The 20,432-nt window shown below is 46.6% G+C and overlaps 1 protein-coding gene across 1 annotated transcript; it reads left to right on the forward strand.

Annotated features, from left to right (window-relative positions):
* Positions 1-609: 609 nt before the first annotated feature.
* LOC118502454 lies at positions 610-6,353 on the forward strand. The gene is made up of 4 exons (XM_036034684.1): positions 610-3,213; positions 4,987-5,155; positions 5,240-5,426; positions 6,057-6,353. The coding sequence occupies exons 1-4, from the start codon at positions 1,236-1,238 to the stop codon at positions 6,351-6,353; spliced, it is 2,631 nt and encodes an 876-aa protein (XP_035890577.1). The 5' UTR covers positions 610-1,235.
* Positions 6,354-20,432: the final 14,079 nt, after the last annotated feature.

Here is a 20,432-nt window from a genome sequence, read left to right on the forward strand (position 1 = left end):
AGAATGTGAAGCATTAGATGGTCCCAGTTACATGGCTGGCAATATACGGCGCTAATTCTTTGATGGAAAACGAATGTAAGTGCCAGTTCGAAACGTATTACAATGTCCCACCACCATCGGGCTCTGTCTTCAGCTGGTTTGCAACTTTTGAACCGGTTATTTTCGATTGAAAACAATGATGTCAATTAGCTGTGCAATTAGCTGCATCTTTGCTATAAAACCGGCAGCCAAACGCAATTACTGTGCAACACGCTAATGGATTACATTCGCGAGTTTGTGCTTCGTTCGTAAACAAACAAACAATGTTCGATCCCGAACTAAAATAACAACAACAGTGGATCCAGAGCACACAGGCACCAATAAGAACAATAACGAATCCACGCCACACGTGCCGCCGTTTCCATACTCGGCTTCCAAGAAGTCGAACCGTGTGGAGCGCTTTTGTCAAAGCGTTCCAGAAAGTGTGAGCTGCCGTGCGACGAGAAAGTGCTCGTCGCAGAAATTTAGAACACTCGGCTTCTTTTCCGAAAGCTATAAAAGAGGTGCTGATCGCAAAGCGCGGTCATTCTCGATCACACCGCGGAGGGAAGCCAAGCCAATCCAATCGGCTCTTTTCAGAGCCACCTAATAATTGAAAGAGAATATTGGTTTCAACAAAAAAAAAAAAAAAAACACAACGTAGGCCGTCTTCGGACGTAACATTTGGTGCCGTGACCAGGATTGGCGGGCTTCAGCACTCCTGTGATCCGTGAGTAAAGTGCGTACGTATTTTTTCTCACGCGTTTCGTGTCGTCGCGCAAGTGCGTGCGTGTAACGATTAAGCGAGTTTGTGTCCTCGCGCGTGTACGGGTGTGATATACCACGAGTTCGTGTCCTCGTGTGTATATGTGTGTTACTCTCCGTGAGTGTGCTTCATCGTGTGTGTGTGTGTGACTTGTCACGAGTTCGTGTCCTCGTGCGAGTGCGTGCATTCTTTTATTCAGCGAGTTTGTGTCCTCGCTTGTGTGGCTAACCACGAGTTTTGTGTCCTCGTGTATGTGATTGTGTTACTCTCCGCGAGTTCGTGTCCTCGTGTGTGTGTGTGACTCTGCAGTTGTGTGTGATTCGCCGTGAGTTCGTGTCCTCGCGTGCGTGTGACTTTGCGCGAGTGTGTTTTCGCGCGCGTGTGTGGTTGCCGCGAGTTCGTGCCCTCGCGTGCCTGTGACTTTGCGTGTGAGTGTAGTTTTTAGTCCAAAATGACCAAGGCGGACAAGCTTAAGGCCAAGCAGGCCAAAAGGCGATCGCTGATTGAGTCTATGCGACGCTCACTGCAGTTCGCAGTGGATTACACCCCCGAGCTACAAGATCAAGTGCCTGATCGTCTTGCAAGATTGGTGAAGTGTTGGGAATGTTTCCAATCGATCCATGAAGAGTGTGAAGAGCTAGATGAATCGGAAAACGCTACCAGAAGCAACGATGATATCCTAGCGCAAACGGAAGATCTATTTTTCGAAACCAAGGCTGCGTTATCAAAGCTAGTGAAAAAGGAGAAAGAAGAGCAACCACGCTCAAAGCTCGTAAGCGTGAAACTACCCACTATATCGTTGCCGGTTTTTAGTGGCGAGGTAACGCAATGGTTGTTATTTCATGACACTTTTGTTTCTCTTGTGCACAACTGTGACGATATCGCACCTATACAAAAGTTTCATTACCTGCGCGCGTCATTGAAAGGGGAAGCGGCAGGAATAGTGCACCCAATTCCCATTTCTTCGGAAAATTATACTGTGGCATGGAAAGCTTTGCTTGACCGGTATGGTAACAAGCCGTATCTACGTAAAATGCACACGCGTGAATTATTTGGGTTGCCTTCCATGATCAATAGTGGTGCGCAAGAGCTTCGACAATTAGTGAGCAAATTCCAGCTGCATATTGACATTCTAAAACAGCTAGGAGAAACCGTTTCGGATGATAGTAGCATTATCATGGAAATTTTGGCCAGCAAGCTCGACAAGGCATCGTTGAAGGCTTGGGAAGAACACTACGCTCAGGAGGAAGCTTTGTTAACCTATCCTAGCATGACAGCATTTCTGCTTAAAAGAGCGCAAGCGAGTGAGTCTCTAGCGTTGCAGGTAGGAAATCGTGTTAGCTCTTCCAACGCAAAGGTACCAAACCAGAAAACATCTAAAAGGCTTAGTGTCAATGCTGCAAGCATGAAAGGGAACAATGTGGTTCCTTGTGTTTTGTGCTCTAAAGACCATTATTTATGGCAATGCCAAGCATTTCTGGATCTTAAGCCTAAGGATCGACAGAGTGCTGTTAATGGCAAAGAACTTTGTGGCAATTGCCTACAAAAGGGGCATTTTGCAAAATCATGCCGATCAAGATATACGTGCCAGCAATGCAAAAAGAAGCATCACACATTGCTACATTTCGTGGAAGATGCTAAACAGCCCTGTGAAAAAGGTTCGTCTGATTCGAGCATTATGGCAGCTGCGCATGTAAATAGTGTTGATCGTGTATCCAAAAACGTGTTGCTTTCAACTGTGTTGTTGGAAGTAAATGATGCATATGGACAAAGGCATCTCGTGCGTGCGCTGTTGGACAATGGTTCGCAACCTAACGCCATTAGTGAGTCGCTGTGTCAACAATTGCATTTGCCGCGGAAAAAAGTGAACATTTTGATCGTTGGTGTCGACGGAATAGAATCCAGTGCCAATCATGAAGTTCGTGCAAAGGTACAGTCGCGCGTTACCAACTATTCGGCGGAAATGGACTTCTTAGTGTTGCGAAAAGTGGCGTGTGATACTCCATCCCACGAAGTCCCAGTGCAAAAGTGGAATATACCTGCATCATATCCTCTCGCAGACCCGCATTTCTGCACGCCCGGTCGTATCGATATGATTATTGGAGCAGGGTATTTCTACTCACTATTGTGTGACGGTAGATATAGTCTACCAAACAAAGGCGTGCTGGTCGAAAGTGTTTTCGGCTGGATTATGACCGGTGACATTCCTGCTATATCGAGTGATGCGGTTCGGTGCAATGTGGTAGCCGTCCGTCCTACGATCGAAGAACAATTGGAGCGATTCTGGAAGATCGAGGAACTCCAGGTGAGCGAATACTCTTTTGATGAAAAGGAGTGTGAAAGGCATTTTCAACAAACCGTTTCGCGTGATGGAAGCGGCCGTTATATTGTTCAAATGCCCAAGCAGCCCAACTTCAAGGAAATAATAGGTGAGTCGAAAACCAATGCATTGAAAAGATTTCACCTTCTTGAGAAAAGATTGTCGAAGGATGCTTGCCTCAAAAGCCAATACCACGACTTCATGCAGGAATATTTAGACCTGGGGCACATGGCTGTTGTTTCTGAAAATCAAGAAGAAAAAATCGGTGCATATTATCTTCCACATCATCCGGTGTTGAAAGAGTCCAGTTCTACTACGAAACTGAGAGTTGTTTTCGACGCCTCTGCAAAAACTACGACTGGAAAGTCATTGAACGAAGCTCTGCTAGTTGGTCCCGTGGTTCAGGAGGAGTTGCTAACTTTAGTAATTCGTTTCCGAAAATATCGTGTAGCTATTGTCGCTGACATAGCAAAGATGTACCGACAAGTAACAATGCATCCAGATGATCGGCATCTGCAACGTATTTTATGGAGATTTGACAATGCTCAGCCCATCCGATCATACGAACTAAGCACAGTGACATATGGCTTGGCACCCTCAGCATTCTTAGCAACACGCACATTGTTACAGCTTGCTCATGATGAAGGTAAGCAATACCCCAAAGCCAGTGCCGCTGTGAAACAAAACCTGTATGTGGATGATCTACTAGCAGGAGCGGGAAGTATTGCAGAAGCAAAAGAACTGCGTGATCAACTCAATGCTCTTCTCGAAAAAGGTGGATTTTGTCTTCGAAAGTGGTGTTCCAATTCGCTAGAGGTGCTAGCGGATCTCCCTGCAGAACTTCTTGGAACACAATCCGCCATAAAGTTTGAAGCTGAAGAAAGCATCAAGACACTGGGCATTTGCTGGGAACCCGAAGCAGATTCATTTCGTATGAATGTCTCTATTGAAAACAAGTCCACTATTCACACAAAACGCAGTATATTGTCATCAATAGCTCAACTCTATGATCCCCTCGGTCTTATTACACCAGTGACTATACGTGCGAAAATCATCATGCAACAATTGTGGTTGCAGAGCTTGGACTGGGATGTGCCAGTTCCTCATAAGTTGCAAGAAAAGTGGACAGAATTTCTGCAACAAATAGCAAACTTAGCACAATTTCGCATAGCTAGGTTTGCATTCATACCAGAACATCAGCATGCAGAGCTACATTGCTTTGTTGATGCTTCTGAAGTGGCCTATGGTGCATGCATATACATCAGATCAATCGACAGCAACGGTTCAATATGCATAACATTATTAGCGTCGAAATCAAGAGTGGCTCCACTGAAACCTTTAACAATTCCGCGATTAGAGCTGTCTGCCGCCTTGCTTGGAGCTCGACTCTACCAAAAGGTGGTGTATGCATTAGACACCAAATTCGACGAGTGTTTCTTTTGGTCTGATTCAACTGTTACGCTTCAGTGGCTCAAGGCAGCTCCCAGAACATGGAAACCGTTTGTGGCCAACCGGGTAGCTGAAGTACAAGACATAACACATGGTGCGCAGTGGCAACATGTCTCCGGAAAAGAAAACCCAGCCGATATGATCTCTCGGGGTATATCAACAGTCGAGCTTCTAAACAGTGATCTATGGAGAAATGGTCCCTCGTGGCTTGGCGGAGTCAAATCATCTTGGCCTTCTCAACACTTCGGCGAGAAAGGTGAAACAGAGTTGGAGAAAAGAGCCATCGTTCTCACGGCTCAAGTTGCTGAGACGGATCTAATCTTCAAGCGATTTTCATCGTTTCAACGGCTGTTAAGGGTTTTTGGATTCTGTGTTAGATTCATCAACAATATTCGCAAGCGTGAACCAAAACAGTTTTCGTCTTCGTTAACAGTGAAAGAGTTACAGTCGGCTAAAACGATCCTGTTCCATATGGTGCAAAGAGAAGTGTTTTCAGACGATATTCGCGCTATCACAAAGGGAAAGTGTCTAACAAAGAGCTCATCCATTCGATTGTTGAATCCATTCCTCGATTCTTGTGGATTATTACGCGTTGGTGGCCGGTTGCGTGAATCAAATATGGCATTTGATGGGAAGCATCCAGTTCTTTTGCCAGCATTTCACCCATTTACGCGTCTTTTGATCAGGGATCAGCATCATAAAACATTACACGGTGGAGTTACAATGACCCTTTCGTCCCTGCGTGATGAAGTGTGGATTCTGAATGGCATGCGGGCCGTTCGTAGTGTACTTCGAACCTGCTATCGGTGCATAAGGGCCAATCCAGTTCCAATAGCACAACCTATTGGTCAGCTACCAGTGTCACGTGTTACGGTAAACGAAGTGTTCGCTTGCGTTGGAATCGATTACTGTGGACCGTTTTATTTGCGCCCAACACACCGTAAGGCAGCTTCTCCCAAGTGTTACGCGTCAGTGTTTGTTTGTATGAGCACAAAGGCTGTTCATTTAGAACTCGTTAGTGATCTGAGTACCCCTTCTTTCTTAATGGCGCTGGATAGATTTGTGGCCAGAAGGGGCAAGCCGAAGCATTTGTATTCCGACAATGGCACTAATTTCGTAGGTGCCAAACATGCCTTGCACGAACTATACGTTCTTCTTCAGCGTGACAGTGAAAAAATCAGTGACTATATGGCCAAAGACAGTATCCAGTGGCATATGATTCCACCTCGCGCTCCCAACTTCGGCGGCTTATGGGAAGCTGCAGTAAAGGTGGCAAAAACTCACTTAGTACGTCAGCTTGGTGCAGCTCAGTTGGCTTACGAAGCTATGATTACTATCTTAGCAAAGATAGAAGGCCATATGAATTCCAGACCTCTTGTCCCCCTTTCACAAGATCCTAATGACCTAGAGGCGTTAACTCCTGCACATTTTTTGATGCTCAAGAAACCACAAGTAATTCCCGAACCTGAACTATCCCATCTCCCGCTTAATCGCCTGTCGCAGTATCAGCTTGTTCAGAGATATGCCCAGGGTTTCTGGCACCGTTGGCGCAACGAGTATGTGAAGTCGTTAAACGGTCATCGCAACGTCAAACGGAGCATTCAGGAGCTGAATGTAGGTGATTTGGTGATAGTGAAAGACGAGCAATTACCAGCAGTGAAGTGGCCTTTGGCGCGTATAGTGGAAAAACATCCTGGACCAGATTCAGTGACACGTGTCGTGACTCTTCGTACAGCGAATGGGATCATCAAACGTCCAGTTTCCAAAATTTGTGCATTGGAGTGTCATCAGGAAGTGTAAATTTTGGGAAATGTATTCCCAAAAGGTGGCCGGTATGTTCGATCCCGAACTAAAATAACAACAACAGTGGATCCAGAGCACACAGGCACCAATAAGAACAATAACGAATCCACGCCACACGTGCCGCCGTTTCCATACTCGGCTTCCAAGAAGTCGAACCGTGTGGAGCGCTTTTGTCAAAGCGTTCCAGAAAGTGTGAGCTGCCGTGCGACGAGAAAGTGCTCGTCGCAGAAATTTAGAACACTCGGCTTCTTTTCCGAAAGCTATAAAAGAGGTGCTGATCGCAAAGCGCGGTCATTCTCGATCACACCGCGGAGGGAAGCCAAACCAATCCAATCGGCTCTTTTCAGAGCCACCTAATAATTGAAAGAGAATATTGGTTTCAAAAAAAAAAAAAAACACAACGTAGGCCGTCTTCGGACGTAACAAACAACGTTACAGCATTTTTATTGTTTGCCCGGCAATAGATTATAAAAGCACTTTACGGAACACAATGAGCAACTGACTGTTCTGTACGTAAGGAAAAGTAACTAATTGCTAAAGTACAAATACGGTACACTTATCGTTCTCTGTTTCAAATCTACGGAAAGCAATTCATTTTAATGCATGAATCATGTTTTGTGCTAAAACTGCCAATTTACACTAATTGTATCGATTTTGAAAGTAATAGCAAACGTTGCTCTTGGGTACGCAAATTAGTAAAGCCAGCTATTTCAGTAGGTTTTATGAAAAACAATTAGGTTAATCCAATTATTGCACTATGTAGCTGATTATTTTCTAACATCGTTGCGGGAAATTACGGCTTCATTTTTTTATAAAACAAAATACCTGACGCGATCCACGTACCTTGCCAGTTTAGTACATCCGATAAATAAGGGCGGTGATGATAAAAAATCTCATTTCAACATCTCCAGGCTTGCTTAGGCATATTCTGCACAATTTTCCCCAGACCTCAGGTCACTCTCATCAGCTGCGCTTGATATCGTTTTCCTGTGATAGTTTCACCTGATATCGTCAACGTGTAATGCAGTGTCATCGCCGGTAAATTAACCTTGGATCTTTAAGAGTAGTATCTCCATCACATTTAGCAGTTCCAGATCTGCTTTGGCTTCATTTTTGTTTGATTGGAAATAAATATCTTACCATATTTAGGAAGCCAAATGTATAAAATGCCACCATAGTTTACCCCACCTTTATAATCGAGACTCATTTCCTGAAAAGAAAAGAGGGCCCGTTACTTGCTTGTGCACCTAATTCAAATTCCTCTCATTAAAACTCTCCCTCGCACGTACACACGAGCGACCGAAAAACATGCCTCTAGGGTCCATTTTATTGACCCCAGTATCGATATTTTTCCACCGAACAAGGAAACAAATTCACCATTCCTTTGCTGTTTCCCGTAGCAGCAAGAAAAAAAACTGCACGCGATACACCACTGATCGAATAATCTCTTCCTAAATATCGCCATCCGATAAGGGATGGCAAGCGCACGGGGATAAGTGAAAGCAAAAGGAACCCCATTACGCTAACCCTATTTCCTGTTCAAAATCCGTTACGAACACAGAAACGCGACCACCACGCGTCACAAACCAAAGGGGAAGTGGTGTGCTCTGTAAGTGGTAGATTAAACACCCGGGCCCCAAATCCCCCTAAATAAAATCGTATAATCCTAGGGGGCGCCCTTGGGAATAAGCGCGGGCTGATGGTGGAGGGGGGGGGGTTCCATTACAACCCGGAAAATGGTTCGATTTCTGATACCTAGACGCATCTTTCCCGGCCACGGCCAGATATTTGCTGCGCGTATCTACGCCGTGCCGTCTTTATTCGTTGCGTCCCAAAAAGCTTCAAAAGTACCAGGAAAAACCATCACCGTAAGCCTTTGTCCCGGAAACACAGTTACGTCTGAGTGTGTGAAGAATATTGGGAAAAGTGGCTGGGATAAGGCTTGGGAAAGGATTTGCTTGCCCGTTTTTATTTCATTTCAATATCATCAAATTGGAATTTGGACGCTTCCCGGCCGCACGACGCTATGCGGCTCGACGTGAATCGACCGGAAAACGGTAACGGTTAGCGATACGTATATGACACCTAGCCAGGCGGGTATCTTTTGCTTCGGTTGTTTTTTTTTTAGCTATCCCAACCCGGGTACTAGGAAACATATCTCGGGGACGTTCGAGTTTTCCTTATGGCTGTATTCGTTTACCTTCTACCGGTAAGCAATGACGGGCATGGTTGGGTTTGGCTCGAGAGCGCCTGTTGGTACATCGCCTGATGAGAACAAGCTTAGCTATACGGACTAGGATGATTCCATCCCACAACGTCGTACCCACCCATACATCAATACACTCACACAACGATATGCCATCATTCCATTCGCCTTGGAGTGAAATTTACGTATGCAAAACAATGTAAACCAACGCGCGCTTCGCTCACTAGCCAGATCCCAAACCAGCGGTACCAGGGGTATGTTTCATGCAGTAAGAAAGAATTTCGTTTCCCCTACGCACTCGATAAAATACTGCCGAAGCACAATCTATGAACTGCAGTGGTAATGTTTCATTTTTCCCGAACCAGATTGGAATGTACCGTGGATGGATGGTTTGGCGTGCCCATCGACCTTGCCCCGTTACTGTGCTGGCCGATCTGCCAACGCGTTCGACCTTTATCAGGACCATTTTTCTTGTTCGAGGAAGAGAAAAACGATTTATAGCGTATAAAAATCCATTCCGCTACTATCCTTGCTCACATACCCCTTATACATATGTCTGCCGATGGCCTTGACTTGGCCCCGCTATCAGTGGGTAGCGTATGAAGTTAATCAACATTACCCAAACACCCATAAACACTAAATTATGGAGTCTGGCCGGTTCCATAACGATTGAGCAATAATCGTGATTGCCACATGAAGAATATTCTCCTCTTTTTCCCTCTCTCTCTCTCTCTCTCTTTCTCATTCGCTCCCATGAATGGAGAATCGGATTTGGCTCCGATTTTTTTATTATTTTGCGCTATATCGACAATCAATCAAGCACCAACCAACCCTGGGCATAAATGAGTCGAGATAGCTAAAACGCTCTTTAAAGCACGCAGTAAAAATAAAGTGCTGCAACCGTTTAAAATCCTAACGGCCGCAACCGACGTCCACTGGGAGCCGGAGCATGCAGGAGGATCATTTATTTACCGAAGTACCGACCGAATTTAATGTTATGGAAATTGTGCCGTTCAGTGCGAACGGTGGGCCGGGATTTAATGATGTTTCGAACAGATCGTTTCATTATCGATCGTTTTTTGCCGAACCGATCCCGGGATGATATCGGTGACATTACGTTAAATTTGCTGCAAAACAGAAGGAAAGCCCTCCCCCCCCCCCTCCCGAATGCCTTACTCATCGAATCGGATCGGCACAAATCGGCGCTGTAGGCTCGCCAGGCGTGACAGGAAACATGACGACAACAATCATAACTTTACCATCAACATTTCAACTCTCCGTTCCTCCGGAAACAAAAAAAAAACGTTCAATCAGATTCTTTGAGCTGCCATTACTCATCATCGCTTGGGAAGTACTCGCACCCTCAGCCGACAAATACGGAGGCAATATTTATGTGCGAAGTAGAATCGTCTCACCGAAAAACGGCGTAACGAAGAGCCGAGAAACACACAGAACATTTTACTGACGCACAACCAACCAACCAGACGGATGGGCCTGAAGCTTCGTGCGGATATCCTGCTGTCAATGATATTAGATAATTCGATCTTGATAATAGATTGATTCGGTCCTGATCAAAGACTATCGGCAAAGCACCGAACCAACCCTGGCTGGCTGGCTGTGAGTGCTACAAAATGGGGAAGATAGCAAAGACAAAACACACACCCACACGCACACGTAAACGCACCGGGGATAGAAAAAAAGTCGAGTAGTAACAGACGGAAACAGCATTGCTTTCGATTGTGCCAAGGGTGTGTCCGGGACACTCAGTTCGATCAAACACTATAGCACCCGACGATTGCTGCTGATCCAATCGAAACAAACCTTTCCTTTCGACCCCTTGTTTTTCTGCTTGTGGACCTTGTTTGGGAGGCCCTGGGGAAGGAAGATACGGTGGAAACGGATTAGAATAGCTGCAAGCTTCATCATTCTTTCCATCACGCTGCCTTTTTTCTCTCTCTTTCTCTCATTCTCCCTTTGTGCTACGTTTTATTGCACCGAAAGCTTTCACGGGTCAGCGTTAGACCTGCCGCCATTAACTGTGGGTTAGTTCTTTCATGGGCTTCTCAGACCTTCCCGTGGACGGAAGGCAATCTCTAGCGCTTGTTTAACTGACGCGTCCAATGTATCTGACTGACCTAGATGGGTTGCCTTTACGGGCGTCAGCATTTGTTGACGGCCAACAACGCTGGGGGGAGCTGCCTGGAGCATGGTGAGCAACCACTTGACTGACAGACTCTCGGCTGAACTTTCTAGCCCAGTGTGCCAGCTCGATTTGCTCGATGCGCTTCACCGATAGCCAGCACTGGCAAAGCACTCGAACTGGGGGTGAGTTTTGTAAAGTATCCGGCTCGCAAGGGCCCAATGTGGAGCAGCAGCAGCAGCAGAAGCAGTACGACCCTCGAGCAAATCGAAACAAGAGCACTACTGGTTGCCATCAATCACTTGCCTGCACACATTATGTGTGTGTGTGTCGGGAAGTCAACGAGGTGAACTCGCAGAGGCGGGGGGATCTTGCTGCGCCACCACGCAGATTCTGACAAACCCACCCCCGGAGTGTTGTTGTGGGAGTGCATTTCGATTCGAATCAAACGAGCTTCACGATTTCATCATCATCGTGTTGCCAACTTTTGTTTTCAAGCGCTTGGCTCATCGTTCTTTTGTTCTGCATTTTCTGTTTCTATACTTGCGTAACAAACCGTAACTTCCAAGTCTCCCGATTGCCATGGTACGGCCCCAGGCAAGGATGGCGAGTCGTGTCGCGTCAGGCGCGTGCAAGACACGAGCACAACTGACCCATCGTAGACCGTACTTCAATCAATGCTCCGGGTCACCCAAGCCCATCTCAATTCCCATACGCACGCCCTGTCGTCGGACCGGGTGACTTCTTGCTAGGAAACATCTTTCCCGGCCCCCCCTCCAAAACTTGTCCAAAACTGATGGGTCGCTTGCTTGCTTGTTGTTGTTTTGCTACTCCCCTTTTTAAGGTCGCATGCCTGCCCGGGAGCAACAACCGAACTACAGCTGAACAGGGGATGCGACAAAAATATCGCCACGCTCCAGCCCCTGGTCCTCTGGTTCCGAGAACGATGCTGACGATTGCAGGAATAGAGCGTATCGGCCTGCGAGACCAAACCTCTCCGGACTCAAATCAAATGTGAACATCGGTTGGTCTAGTCCGCCGATCAGATAGCTTCCCTAAGCGCGATGTGAGTCGTGAAAAATTCACCCGCCACAACTGTCGTGCTGATGATCCGGAAGACAATCTAACTCGCCTCGGAACTGGTTTAAAGCTTTGCGGTACCGAGCGCGCCTGTGGCTACGTGCCGATGTTCAAGAGTTTCGCGTTGATTGAAACGTGTGGATCGGTTGCAGTTCAGGGCAAACGCTTCACTGCCCGACTACGCAACTACCCGAGATGTTGTTGACTCGGCTGGCTCTTCACACTACGCCCACCCGGCCGACTTCCCCCGTTTTCCATTTTCCCTCTTTCCCCTCGCAACGCACAGTAAACGCTTACACACCCCAATGATTGACGCGCAAGTCACAGTGGATGCTGTCACTGAGAGGATGCTGGAAGGAGTTTTTTTTTTCTTCATCATCTCCTTCAACACAGTAACCCGAAGAAACCGACCGCGTGGAAAGTGGTTCGGTTGTTTTCTATGGAAACGCTAAAAAACAGCGAATAAAAAAGCTCACAGCAGCAGTAGCAGCGCCTACTGTAGCGCATCTGGTGGTGGTGGTACAAACTAACCGACCGACGACACTCAGTTTGACGTAAGGAGCGCACTCACCGGTGAGTTCCCTTTTGTTATAATTAAAAAAAAATGAAAACAAACCATGCAGACACGGGTTTATGCAGCGTTTATGCAACACAACGGTTTGCATTTTAAAGCGAAACATTCATTTTTCAACCATCTATGACACAAGTGTGTGTAAAAAAGGCCTTTCTTTGTAAATGAATGTTTTTTAGTCCTCGTCACACAAAACCTCCTCGTTTTAGCATCCAACACCCGGTCGATAGCAATAAAGTAATCAATTGATTATTATCCATCTTTAGCACCCACTTCAATTTGTGGGCAACAGATGTTACTTGTCCATTACCGGGACCCAGGGAAAAAAACGTAAAGCTTGCATGCGAAAACACATTTGTTCGGCAAAGATTTCCACCTCAATTCGATTTTTCCACCGTTCCACTTTCCACGAACCAGTTAGAAGCAAGCCGTTCCAGTAACCGTTAAACAGAACAGGATAAAGGCACCAAACAAACTAATAGCATCGAAGATAAATGATAAAATTTTACCCCAGTGAACACTTTTAACAAATTGTTTCATTTTGCCCGGGGTCGGCGCACGTTGGTGTGTACGTTCTTTCTGGCTTGCCATGTCCTTCATACATCATCACGAATGATAGCATCGCCCACCATGCCGTACGAACGACATCGGGCCTTCACGCACCTCCGAAACCGCACACCAACCGACGGACAGGTCGGTGAAAATTTCATTTCACGAGAAGCATCTATATGACATCCACCCGATCCAGACAGCTCGATATGATGATACGATACAACTCTTGGCATCCGGTGGTCGCGCACCAGAACCCGGGGGGGAGGGGGTATCGGGGTGGGCGGATCATCTCAGCATGATTCTTTTACGACACTGATGTGGTGAGAATGGGATCGGTTGGTGTCCTTCTGATCCAGCTTCTCCCACCACTCTGGCGTGTTCGTCGATATATTTTACACTTTATTCAAAACACGTCCTCGAGCTCGAAACACACACACACACACACCTCTTCGCAAGGTACACGGGTCTGACAAACTTCAGCACCGGCCATAACACACGGCACGGTGCGCAGTATAATAAGCTCTTAAAATGAACCGAACGATGCGAGCGCGATGGAACCGGTGACACACCGGTGACTCCGAGAGCAAGTTGAGCAGCGGCAGCAGAAGCAGGATGAACAATGCACGGGAAGACTGATGCGGGTAGCGTGTAACGGCTTCAAGGAACAACTTCCCATCGATGCCCTCCCGCCGTAAGAAGCTGGTCCTAGGTGTGTATCGGTTTCGGAAGGCGCCAAACAGATAAGAAAGATCCGACCGAAAGCACCGATAGGCGGCCACAGTTCGGTGTTTATCACCGGCTATCCGAACCGAACGCTGAACGTCTTTTGTCTTTTCCACCGCCTCAAACGTGCCCGGGTTGATAACTTCATAACTCTTCGTGATTCCTTTGGTGCTGGTGACAGGTCTCGGAGGTTATTTTCAGCCGATCAATTCTGAGGCCTCCCACCCCCGGTCCGTCCCGGCCCCAGTCAAAATGTCCTATTTTATGGCGGCGTAGTGAGAAGCAGGGGAGAACCACACTAAAAACCGAAAGCATAATAAAGTACTTCCACGTGTATCTGCATAATGTTGTGCGCGCTCGCCCCCTTAACCGACCACAAACTGTCACCGAGTTTCGCGTCAACTTCAATTCAACTGCCTGAACAATGTGCTGCGCACAGTTCATTGAGGACGCGTGAAAAACTTTTGCTACACTATATCTATATGTTTACAATACAAATTGCTTTAGCTTGCATTGAAGCGTGTCATCATCAGCACCAGTTTGCCAATATCCCGAAATAATACAGCTCACATGCATGGTTCCATTCCGATTGGTGCACACCCGGGTGCCGGTGAAGTTTAGTGAGGTTGAAATTTTAATTAAATGCATCGCCAAAATTATGGCCAGCTGCAGCGAGCGAGCAAGGACGAAATCGAGGACCGAACACGCCCTAACAAACCCCCCTCATGAAAAGACGATGGTCATTTTGATGGAAGTTCATGGACAACCACCAGTTTGGTTTGGTGGTGCTGGTGTGCTGGGTGATATTTTCACCCCTGTTTGGAAGCGCACATGGCGCACAAGTGTGAGTCCGCAAAAGCTTAAGTCAAGGAGCGAACCCAAAAAAACCGGGCTACCCACTCTGGCGGTCTGCTGTTGCCAAATGGACAGTTTGCGTGCTTACCGTGCTCACCGACCATTATAGCGGTTCGCTTTCGCCGCGCGCCAGTACCGGGATGGGGGAGCCACTATAATGACTGCAACAATATAATTACTCTTGCAGCAGTGTAATTGTACGTTTGGATTGCTTCATTCGTTTCAATTCGTCCGGATCCGGTGCTGCAAAGAACCCGGTTGGGTGGCTCAAGGGCCAGAGCTGAAGAGTGCGGATCGTGACGCTGCGACAAGCAAGACTGATTTGATGACAAATTTTGGTTAATATCCCGTCGTGGGGTGGAGCCGCGGTTTGCATGATGCCGATTGTAACTAAAATTAGAAACAATTACAAACAAATCAATACAAAACGCGAATCGAAAGGATTTACTGTTCCCAAAAACGGGTCTCAAGCTCATCGTCATCCGATCGGTATGCAGTCCACTGCACTTGGTGTGTTGAACGGCCGACAAACACCATAATGTGTGCCTGTCGCAACGTCCTGGGCATTAACAGGGGAAAAAATGCCCGGCCCTTTCCGGGTGGTTGTATCCTGTCAAACATCCCGTACCGTACCGTACCATTAGCTATTAATGCAAGTGCATCCATTTACTTCGCGACACCCACGGTTCCGGGGATTTCCTCTTCCCAAAACATCCATTGTTCATCGTTCGTTGCCCACGGACTGTTTTTGTCGTTCGATGCAGTCTACATTAACTGCAGCACTAGGAATTATGTACCACGCCACATCGCCTCTCTCTCTCTCTCTCTCCGGGTCGGACAACTAAGCCGCTCTAGCGTTTTTGAAGGAAAATGGGCCGCACGCGCTCTACGAAACCACAATGGTAATATCTCTCCCCGTTGACCGTGCCTGTACCGGAGTGTAGTACCCGCCGTATTCCACTACTATGTAGTGCCCGACACAAAACCCACAAAACCCTTCACTATCTCTCCCCTGTGTGCGTATTTTGTGCTCCAAGTACGCAACCCTTTTCATCACTGGCACAGATCGGCATCGATGGTTTCATAAGCTTTACGTGACCAGGCTACCGGCTTGCTTGGGGGTTTTGCTGCAAAGATGGGGCAGTAAACGCTGTTTATGGTTATGGGTCGCCTCACAACGGATCCCTGCTGCTGCTGCTGCTCTGGGTTAGGGGCCGGTTTTTAAGAAGTAAACAGGCAACAGAATAAGGACATCATGCTGGATGAGCTGAAGCAGCTGGAATAGTTGTTTTGAGGGCTGGCAAAATGCACTTGTGGGGCCTTCGAGTAGCACCAAATCACGTAACACACAGTCGAAAGTCAATAATCACGTGGGCTCCTTTTGCTTTTGCTGATGATCTAGCCGTAAGGCGAGTGTTTGGGGAAGTGGGAACTCGTGGTCCAATAAAATCCTCCAAGCGTACTTTGATGAATAAAAGGCCTTTTGATTGACACTGATCTATTAGAGCTCTATTCAAAGAAGTGAGTGTAATATTGGATCGTGACAGTAACATTTTTATCATTGAACCTTCAAACTCACTGATGCTTTCTCTGCTGTCTCATCTATTCATATCAAAATGGTTTATTGTTCAGTGTTTCCCATCTGCAAATAAACTTAAAAAGCAGCCTCAAATAGCAACATTATGCCTTGACCTAGAATTCCTTAGGCCATTCTTGCTCACTTTCTTAAGAGCTTTATTTAGAAAAGGACGGATAGCCTCAAAAAAATTGTTTATTCAGAATCAGATTCAAGAAAATCAGATTCTTTGACGAACTTCCATTTTTGCTAAATACTTACTTACTTACTTATCAGGCGCTACAACCGCTTTACGGTCTTGGCCTGCTGCAACAATCCTCGATACCACTCACGGTTTAGCGCCGTCGTCTGCCAATCCGTTATCCCGGCCGTTCTGGCGGACGCATCAACGCCATCACTCCACCTCTATTTGGGCCTACCACGCCTCCTCTGTCCGTGTGGACGGCGTAAAAGGACTTTACGGGCTGGGTTGCTCGGTGTCATTCTCATAACATGACCAACCCACCGGAGCACGCTGGTGAGATCACCTTACTACTCGTAGAGTTCGTGATTGTAACGGTTTTTAACCAAACCAAAAATCAATTTATCAATCAATCAAATTTTAACCAAAAATCAAAATTTAATCTTCTAATTAAAATATTTTTTTAAGACATTCTCTCAACATTTTATGTAAAATATTAAGAGTAATGAAGCGATACGGCCAGGCCGTTCTTTATGAATAAAAAAAAAATTAAGAGTAATGAAAAATATATTATGTCTAAAATTCTGGTAGTTGAATGTCTCCTTTTTCCTCGTTATGCTTTACGTGCTAAGCTTCCCAGCTCACATGGTCAATACATGGTAGTCTTTTGTTCGTGTTTCTTGACAGATTCTTGCTGTTCCTAGTATTTTCTTTATTTGTTGAAAATGCTGACCAAACCGTCGTTCATTCTTCAAAATTCCGAAATTATGACTTCACTTCATTTGCACCCCCAAAAAGATGACATCAACCGCGATGAGTATCTCAAAATGTCCCATTTTACCAACCACACAAGACGTATTTATTAACACTCGTTGCTTTTTTATTACTACAACCATCAACTAGCGTTGTACCAGTGTCTAAAGCCTGGTACAACTATATCACCATCTAACCTTCTAAATCGTATTCATTTTCAAACTACCGCACCTAATCAGTCCAAATCATTAATCAACTGCGTCCACTCGTCTTTGGTACCTTTGCTCTGTGGCCATCAATTTACTCACACACGAGCTAACCCCAAACAAAAAGTAGGGGGAGGCTCCATTTATTGAGGTAAACTACAGTGTATCATTCCACCCGGCCAGGGAGAGTTCTTAATTTTGCTCCCACCCTTACACGGCTACCCAAAAACGCCGCACCTCCAACCTGAAGCACAAACATCACACATTCCAGGCCTATGTTCTTGTACACCGCGAGTGTGTTGCGTGTCCTGACGCTTACTAATGTCCTACTGCGTTGGCGTCCCACGGTTTTCATTTCATTGCCTATCGGGCACGATCATTTGTATCAGTTCTCTACAACGCTCCCATTCAGAAATGGAGGGCAAAGGTAAATATTTTTTCCCAGTCAACCACTACCCGGCGCCGGTTTGGTAAGCTAGGCGCTTCCTTAAGCCTCATTTATCGTAACGTTGTGCTGGCACGCGAGGCCGTAATGCGAATGTAATTTAGCAAAACCCGGGCACAGGTCCGGTGGTGGATGGGTTGGCTTTTCAAACCAATTCTTATAGCTTTGTGTGTGTTTTTGTTTTTTTTTTTTGTCTTGGTTCCTTCAGAGCTTTTCCATCCCTTCGTTTCACTCAATCTCAATCAAGGACCGCCCGGCTCGTTCACCTTCACCTGATCCGGAGTCGGTTTGTATCCCACCAGGGATTGTTTGACCATCAATAGCACACTAACCTATCGACCTGCTGTACCATGGTTTTGCAAAAATGATTTTGCGTGAAAATCGTGATCCGTACCGTCACAACTCACCGAGAGCGCTTAACGGCGCAGTAGTGTCACAGCAGTGTCCTACTGCAGCTTTCTGCCAATGCCTTAAACATGCAGGTTGACCCGAGCAGGTGTGTGCCTGTGCTAACTTCTCCGCCATGAATTGCTAGGTTTTATTGCAATAAACACGCCAAATGGTCCGTGGACGAAGGGCAAACCCCACTTGCCACTTTATTGAACTGCAGAGGGCAACACCTGTAGTACCACGGCTCGGCATACTATTCTGTGGTTTTATGTTGCCCTCTGGCTATGGGGCAGGGGTGGGGGGGTATCACCCCCCTGGAATGACATGCGATTGTCGAAGCAGTTTCTATTCGTTTCGCGTTTTTCTTTGCTTTCCTGCCGGTAAGTAACCGTTCCCGTTGATAGGTCAGCGTTCCGGTAGCTTCGGGAATCCGAAAGGGAAAGGAGGGACCCGGCAGGAGGCGTGTTTGGCAACGCGATGCGACAGATTGTCTTGGCACATATTTTACCGTACATTATTAGCCTCTGCACTCTGCTTCCAGCCTGGCGGGTCGTCGCTGTGATCGACTTCTTGGAAGGCTTTTGTCAGCCCAGCCGAAGCAAAACAAAAGGTTCGCCCGGCGGTACGATGACAGGACCGCGCCACCTTTGCCCCATGCTGCAGCTTTCGGTACACCTTTGGTACGGACGGGAACAGACCGTCACCATTTGTGTGCCCGAAAGCTCGCACAGAAGAGAAAAAAAACCCGCACGTGGCAATCAAATATTTATGGTTCAAAGCGTACTAAAATGTGAAACGCTTGGACAGCTACCGATCATGCTTCGATGGTCGTCAGGTCGTCGGCCCCGCTGCGAAAACGGGGGCCAATCAATTAATCATCATTTACCGAACCAATCGGTCGGAAAAGGTAAATTGTAATAAATGTATCTAGTATTTTTATCACTTGTTTGTGTTGCGTATCGGGTGCGAGTTTTGAGCCGTACGGGCGGTTTTTCTTTTTTCTTTTGTTACTCTTTGCATTCAAATAAATAATGGTAATCAGGCGTTTGATCAATGATCAGGAAAAAAAAATCTCTGTTCCGCACGGAGAATTGTGTCACAAAATTATACTGCAGGCACAATAATAAACAAACACGCACGGGAATCGATAAAATCGTGCACACTTTACGCCCGTTCCATCATTAAACAGCAAAATAACAACACCCGATTGATAAGCACGGTACGCAGAGCATGAATGGGCACGGATATTCACGAATTCACAACCAGATTAAAACAAACCCTCGGCCAACGCGGAACACTCAATCAAGTGACAATGTAACACACCATATTACAAGAGCAACAACCATCTTTTGCCAGGCATTGTTCAGCTTTTTCGCGCTTATTAAAAATCCCCCAACAATAATCACAATGGGCCCAGCACAAGCCGGGCCTGGAGCCGATCACATTCGAGGCAATGTCCGAATCCGGCGACCGGATTAAAAATCCTTCGCCCATCCTACGGTCGTACGAAAGTAATTAAAACAAAAAAAAAACCTCCACGTCAATACAGCCCACACTCGCATCGCCAGACACATCGCCCGGGCAAACAATAAAACCGAGGGCGGTGAGGCCATTAAGAAGGCGAAAATATGGGTGCTCTACTTCCAAATATTACTGGAACGTAAACAAAGAGCGAAGTTCTCGGCGAGCTCCAAGCGACAAAGTTGCCATTATTGCACCATTTACGGGGGGGGGAGACAAGCTTGGACGCGAATTTCTTCGCCATCTCATTGCCTTCGGCTTGGGCTGCCGTGCAAAAGTGCAAACTCATCCACAACAGCCTGGACCGACCAGCTTGGCCCCGGCCAAATAAGACACTTGCCACGGGGGTTTGTGGGGACAGATGGGACAGGTGGAAGGGACACCATTCCCCCTTCCCCCCATTTTCTTTCCCACCCCACCGTTGTCAGTGAACCCTGCAAATGGGGCTAGGAGATTTCAAGGGTCCTTATAAGGAATGTGCATCCGGCAAAAAGGTAGGTAGGTACGTACGTACATATATATGTATGGGCGAACCTGGCGAGCGCTTTCTTGGAAAGAAAACCACCATATGATTTATGGCTGGTAAGTTTGAGCACTTCTTTTCGTTCTTTGGTTTGTTTTTATTTCCTTTTTTTCCTTTCGCTATGTGTCTTTTATTTTATCGACCTCCGGCGTTCCGTTTCTTTCAGCCTGTCCGAGACGCAGGCCGCGGAAAAGCAATAAGACGAATTGTGCTGGCATAAAATAGGAAAGTTTTGCGATTCAGTTTTTCTTTCTGCAAACACACACACACACACCTATTTTCCATCCCCCTAGAAAAGCGACCCAGTCCACCTGCCCCGAGCTTCTCCTGGAGGGCCTACCCCGGTGACTAGCG

The sequence above is a fragment of the Anopheles stephensi genome, chromosome 2 (genome assembly GCF_013141755.1).
Source record: "Anopheles stephensi strain Indian chromosome 2, UCI_ANSTEP_V1.0, whole genome shotgun sequence".
Classification (NCBI taxonomy): domain Eukaryota; kingdom Metazoa; phylum Arthropoda; class Insecta; order Diptera; family Culicidae; genus Anopheles; species Anopheles stephensi.

Coding starts and splice junctions, on each gene's coding strand:
- LOC118502454 (XM_036034684.1), top strand. CDS start 1,236: ATGACCAAGGCGGACAAGCTTAAGGCCAAGCAGGCCAAAAGGCGATCG. Junction 3,214..4,986: donor CAACTTCAAGGAAATAATAG/GTGAGTCGAAAA, acceptor CTTCGTTAACAG/TGAAAGAGTTACAGTCGGCT. Junction 5,156..5,239: donor TTATTACGCGTTGGTGGCCG/GTTGCGTGAATC, acceptor TCTTTTGATCAG/GGATCAGCATCATAAAACAT.